At 38.5% G+C, this 6,889-nt stretch overlaps 1 protein-coding gene across 2 annotated transcripts in view; it reads left to right on the forward strand.

Moving 5' to 3' along the window:
- The window catches only part of CYBRD1 (cytochrome b reductase 1), a 30,884-nt gene extending 26,808 nt beyond the window's left edge, over window positions 1-4,076 (forward strand). For both annotated transcript variants that reach the window (XM_081051091.1, XM_081051092.1), the window contains 2 exons: window positions 113-267; window positions 807-4,076. In XM_081051091.1, coding sequence (XP_080907217.1) covers window positions 113-267; window positions 807-1,110 — 459 coding nt within the window. In that variant the 3' untranslated portion in view covers window positions 1,111-4,076. The remainder of the gene's footprint in view (window positions 1-112; window positions 268-806) is intronic.
- The last annotated feature ends 2,813 nt before the right edge of the window (window positions 4,077-6,889 follow it).

Raw genomic sequence — 6,889 nt, forward strand, 5'->3', positions numbered from 1 at the left:
TGGCTCTATAGGAAATGTTTCTCATTTTTCACACAGTGCTTTTAAAATAATAATTTTAAAATTACTTAAAATTTAAAATTAAATGATAACCTTTGCTCTTTTTGATGTTTAGCTCGTCCTAGGTTTTTTCATCTTTCTGCTTCCTTTGGCTCCACTTTCTCTCCGAGCACTTCTCATGCCCATACACGTTTATTCTGGACTTTTCCTCTTTGGAACAGTGATTGCAACAGTACTTATGGGAGTGACTGAGAAACTGCTATTTGCTCTGTAAGTTACATAGCTTTTCTAATTGTAATACTTAAGCTATAAAATGTTAAATACTTGTTCATTGAATAATGGTAATAAAAATGTAACAAAATTTTTTAAATGTTAAAAATTTTAAGTATTCTTAAAAATTTACTCTTAAAAAACATGTAATATAACATTTTTAAGTGCTTGAAGAAGGACTAAGAAGTCTAACAAATGGTTCTACTCTTAAAACAACTACTGAAGTTACATATGCCCTTACAATGTTTTTGATGTGCATATTTTTATTAATTGTAATTATGACGTATATACATTTTTGTATCTTTTTTCAATTTTTAAGTGGTTCAGATGTTCAGATGCTATATTATTTTCATGCTAATGCTTTTAAACAATCCCATACTATTCCACTGTGTGAATTATCGCATAAATTTCTCCTTCATATCAAGCTTTAAAGGAATTGACATTGAAGCTGTACCAGTGTGCATTTTGAGCAGAGAAATCCAAGACTGGCATGTTGCTACATCACCCTATTTGTAATTGGACTCTCTCTCTTTTTTCAGTAGGGAGAAGCCTGCCTACAGTGCATTTCCACCGGAAGGGGTTTTCACAAATACCCTCGGTCTTCTAATTCTGTTGTTCGGAGCCCTCATTTTCTGGATAGTCACCAGACCACAGTGGAAACGTCCTAAAGAACCAAATTCTGTACTTCTTCAGCCAAACAGAGGCACTCCAGAGGGAGTGGAAGGCTCCATGGCAATCAACTTTGGCAACATGGACAAGTCAGATTCAGAGTTAAACAATGAAGCAGCAGCAAGGAAAAGAAACATCACCCTTGATGAGGCGGGTCAGAGATCCACCGTGTAAAATGCTGTAGAGGTGGAGCCTTGGAACCGTGCTTTTAAAAACTAACTCTATGGTTTAGCTTCTCCTATTAGCCGTAAGATAATTGAGCTCCACAGAATCAATAATCATAAAGTAGGATTTCTTGAGAGTTTGTACTGATTGACGCCTATGAACTGACTGGAATGGGAAAGGAGATGGTCAATGTATATGACAGCAGCTCTAAATTGTGGTTATGTCCCCTCTTGTTGAGGACCATTTAGCATAGCTCTTTGCATGGAACACGTATTCAGAATATGTCTGTCGGCTGGTAAATTTGATAACCTGGTATCCCTAGATGTTTTTCCAAAACTCAACTGAGTCCCAAAGCTTCCCTGGGGCTTGGTGTACTTTATGATCCAGATTCCAAACCTGATTAGAATGAGAATATGCCTGAATTTTTAAGTGGCATAAACTGCTCTGTAAACCTCAAAGAGCGCTTTTTTCTCACGTTTCTGTTTTTATTTTTTAAAAGGCACTTGCATGGCCCTTACTATGTGCCAGCCACTATACTAAGCACTTTATAAAGATTAGCTCATTTAATCCCGACAAACTTTATGAGGTAGGTACTATTATTATCTCTGTTTTACCGATGACTGATCTGAAGCTTGGAGAGGTTAGCATCTTGCTCCAGGCTTTTAAGTGGTGGAACTGAGATTTAAAACTGGCAGTCTGACTCCTCAGTCCATGATTCTAACCTCTTCACTATGCTATTTTTTTCTGTCTTATACTAATTTGCACCTACTTTGACCCACCCCTGAATAAATTTCAATTGCTGGAGTACAGTTTACTTTCTGGTTCTCTTTTCCAAGGCAAATTCCTCAAATAACCAAAGAAACGGGCCTACCTGCCTGGAAGTAGATCGTGGGCATCCTTCCACTGCCAACGTGCCCTGGCCTACCTGCATGCTGCTTTGATCTCGAAATTGTGTCTTGGTGACAAAGAAAGGTTTGGGCAAGAACATCTGTAGCTTTCGAGATTAATCCATTTGATTTTTATTCTTCAGGATCTTGGCTGCTGAACCATTTTGGGTCTGAGAATAGGAGACACTTATCTGATGGTTTGTCCTTCCTGGGGCCAATAGCTACTGTCCTTCCAGACTGGAGTGGAATTTTAGGGGGTATCTTGAGCTCTGGGTTCTCAGTAGTGAATCGAGACTCAGAGGCGACAACTTGCATGCGTCTGTTAGGCTCTGACTTAAATTAAAACTCAGAGTAGTGCCTATGCTGAGATGATGCTTTTCATTTTGGGGTTGATTTTTGGTTTCCCTGCAGTTTTAAACTGGAGCATTTTAATGTGGATAAAAATCTTACAGTTTACAACAAATACACTTGATATTTTTGGTGCTTGGTGGATTCCCTTTTAGGATAACTGGGAATTACTTCCATAGATTGAATATGAAATACATTCCATCACATCCCATAGGCTTTATGGAAAATCATTCAATATTCCCTTGCTAAAACACCGTTTTCTTCTTATTTAATTCTGTTTCCAAAATTGATACTAACATCAGAAGGACCACCACTGCCAGGCTGAATGACTGGCACCTAATAGGCACAATTAAATTTAAGGTGGATAGAGCATGCTACAATTTCGATGCTAGGCATTGTCTCACACAAACATACTTTGATAAATGGATATTTCAGTACATGAAGGTGCACAAAATTCCAGGAGTTTTTTGGGGGCAGGGGTCAGTGACAGCCCCAAGAATTGAAGCTGCCATTCCATTTTCTATAGGCCAAGACAGAGATTATTAGTGAAAAAAGTTAATTATGGATTTGGTGTTAGAATATTCTGTTCCATTGCAAAGTAATTGAGCACCCCTCATCTTAGCCCTTTATTTTATCTTTCTTGTGGGCTAAAGTGAAGGTAATCTTACAGATATTATAGGAACTTCTTCTCTTTCTTTATCTCAGCCTTTACGGAAACAATGCATTGTAAAATATATCTAGAAAACCTTTCTGTTCGAGACTCTTCTTTTAATAGGCTTTTAATTCTAATGATAATTGTACCTTGATCTTCCAAAAGCTGATATTTCCTACCTAAAGCATCTCTCCCAAAAATATCTCATTAAAAATCCCATGAAAAGAATAGGGGAGCAGAAAGCCTTAGGTATAAATTCCAAAACAGTGATTGAAATCTCCACAAGTAATTATAGCTTGTATCACCTGCAGAGATAGTCTGGCTTGGTTAACCCCATAATCTAATTTCAGAAAGAAATAAAAAAGCTTTATTTTTAACACTCATCTAAGTCAACACTAAAGCCTTTCTCTCCAAGAGTTTATTGAGGAACTAAAAGGCACATACTTTTTGATTTAATGTTATCCAAAGTGTACAGCTTCCTGTACTCCTTGTGTCTAACTGAAGCCTCCCTCCCAAGTACTTTCTTTTCTTTCCTTGTGTGGCTTATTTAAGCTGTGATGGTCAGAAACAACATCTCAGACTTTACAATCAAATGACAAAGAAGGCAATTGCACTTTTTAAGGGATACTGACAAGCGGTTTCTGTTTTCTAAAGGACAAAATAAAGGGCCTCATTTTCAATTAGGCTTTTTTCCCTGCTGAGTTGGAAATCCCAGTGCAATGGAATTGACTACAACTGCCAACTCTAAAAGCTCAAAGAAGTAGAGATTTATGCTAATTTTATTGCAATATGATAGAAGTTTTATCTTGGCATGCCCATTTTTAGATAATTTCAACAGAAAACTAACTGCTGTGTCTTAGAGCTACATATAGGAAAGTATAGAAGAGAGAAAACTAGTAGTATTCTTCATCCCTTACAAGGTACCTGAAAACTTTAAGTGGAAAAGGTTTCTACGTTTCAATTTGTCTTCTTATCTCAGCACATTTATGGAAAAAATATTAAATTGCCTGAATATTTTATAATTTTGTAGAAAAAGTATGCATTTATTTTTTCTTGTTTTTATATAGTAATAAAGTTATTTTGGAAACTATTTGTGCGTGTTATCAATTTGTTTAGGTTGGAAGGTGTAGGCATTGTTCTGACAGTTGCTTTCCCATAGAAATTTTGTTTTAAGTTTCTGTATTGAAAATGGTGTCAGATTTCTCTCGGAAGGGTACTCTGAGTCCCATACCTTTTACATTGCTAGAAGGATTAGAGCACTGTTTCAAAACTATCATGTTCACCTCCATACGGGAACTGACTGGAGCCATCCTGTAGTGTAGAAGGCAGCCACAGACAGAGGCAACCCCAGCAGGTGCAGTTTAAGTTGGAAAAGCATGAAAGAAGGACCGATTAAAAGTGCTGGTTATTACAGAACTCTGTGTTAATAGTAACTTGTCCTTAAGAAAGTATATAATTCATAACGTGCAAATTGTTGGGTTTTTTCCCAAGTAAGAAAGAAGGATCATTAGCATCTAAGTAGTGCCAATACTCATCCAAGCTTAATTTAACTGCTCATTTAGCCTTTTTTCATATACTTTTTGTCTCCTGGAAAATGTTAATGATATTTTATGTTGTGTAGCTATAATAACACCATAATACTGTATGTCCTATTCTCCAGAGAGCTGTAATAGTGTGCATGACTTGAATTTTTATGTTACATCATATTTTGTCACTGATTTATATAATTAATCTCAGGGGTGCTGTATTTCATTTCAGATTGATCGTAATTGGCAAGTACTTTTGACACTTGATAAATATATGGCTCAAGTATATTATTACATAATTTTACATATATTAGCTCATTTTATTTAATTTACAGTTGTGCTGGCTCCCACCATTCCCTAGCTCCTCCGAGGCAGCTGTTTTACTGACTACGTTACCTACATCTCAGCCACAGCCAACTGGATTAGGGTGGGAGAGAATATGTCACCCAGGTACAGGCTCACCGTAGCTGGTCAACACACTATGAAGTGGTCGGAGTGAAAAGAGGATGTGCTCTAATTTCATTTCAGATTGAGGAATGAGGATTTCTCTCTCTTCTAGGAACTTGAATTGGGAAATGCTTCAAGAAAGAATAAATGAGAACAGAAGCTAAATGAATGACTAGAGACAGGACCCATAAGACCAGGGATCTGAAAACTGTCTCTAAAGAGCCAAATAGGCTTTGTGCACCACATAGTTCCTGTTGCAACTACTCAACATTGCCTTTGTAACCAAAAGAGGCCACATATAAATGAATGAGTATAACTGTGTTCCATTAAGTTTTATTTACATAAGCAGTGGCAGGCCTGATTCGGCTCAGAGGCCAAAGTTTGCCAATCCCTGGCCTAGACCATGATGAGGTAGGACCATGATAATCCATGGTAGGCTGAAATGATGAGAAATCAAGAACTGTGTGGTGAAGACAAAATACTGATGGTAGAGAGGAAGCATTGGTAGTTGACAATAGGAAGCACGTAGGTAGTTGACTATAGGAAGAAACAGTCTTGGGAAGGCTGGCCAACTCAAATCAATAGCAGCTACTGGAGTGAAATTCTGCTGAAGATTCCTGGAATACTTTGCTTCTAGTTCTGGTTCCCTTGGGGACTGTTCTTCTGGGAATCATGAAAGATCTCTGTTTGGCCCTCAATAAAATTCAATGAAGCAAGTACCATTAAACCCACTTTACAGGGGCAGCCGGATGGCTTAGTTGGTTAGAGCATGAGCTCTGAACAACAGGGTTGCCAGTTCAAATCCCACATGGGCCAGTGAGCTGCGCCCTCTGCAACTAGATTGAAGACAATGACTTGGAGCTGATGGGCCCTGGAGAAACACACTGTCCCTCACTATTCTCCAATTAAAAAAAAAAGTTAATTCTTTAAAAAACAAAACAAAACCCACTTTACAAACGAGCACTTAGGTTCAGAGAGGTCAAGTGTTTGCCCAAGTTCCCCAACTGGTAAGTAATAATCAAAATATGCACCTAGGTCTTCTGACTCTTAAATTCAGAATGCTTTCCATCTCAAATCAACACTTAAGTGCTAACTAACAAATAAAGCTCTGTGATCTAAAAACCAAAGATTGCTTTTTAAAAAAAATTTTATTAGGGAATATTGGGGGACAGTGTGTTTTTCCAGGGCCCATCAGCTGCAAGTTATTGTCCTTCAGTCTAATTGTGGAGGGCACAGCTCAGCTCCAAGTCCAGTTGCCGATTTCAATCTTTGATTGCAGGGAGCATAGCCCACCATCCCGTGTGGAAATTGAACCAGCAACCTTGTTGAGAGCTCACGCTCTAACCAACTGAGCCATCCGACTGCCCCTCCAGAAGCTCAGTGGAAGCTTGTTATCTTCAGTCTACTTGTGGAGGGTGCAGCTCACTGGCCCTTGTGGGAATCAAACCGGTGACCCTGTTGCTAAGAGCTCACGCTCTAACCAAGTGAGCCATCCAGCCGCCCAGATTGTTTTTTAAGATAAACAACTATCTATCCATTTATAAACTTTAAATATCTTTAATAAGGCATACAATCTGCTTTAAGTAGAAATTTTGGTACCAACTCTTTTTTGTGATAATCTCCAAAGATGACCACCATCAATTCCCCTTCTCCCTGTATGCACGTGCTGCTCCTCATAACAGGAGGTGAAATCTATTTCCTCTTTCTTTGAATCTGAGCTGGACTTTTGACTTCCTTTAACCAGTGGAATGTTGAAGTGACATTCTGAGAATCTGCCCATGCCTTCAGAGAACCCACAACTTAATGATTCCTCCTCTTGGACTCCAGCTGTTATACTATTGAGGAAGTCTGGACTAGACCACCTGACAGTCACCTGAAGAGCGACCCTGGAGGAGGAGTCTTCCCGGATATTCCAGCCCCAGTTGAGC

The sequence above is a fragment of the Rhinolophus hipposideros genome, assembly GCF_964194185.1.
Source record: "Rhinolophus hipposideros genome assembly, chromosome: 6".
Taxonomy (NCBI): Eukaryota; Metazoa; Chordata; class Mammalia; order Chiroptera; family Rhinolophidae; genus Rhinolophus; species Rhinolophus hipposideros.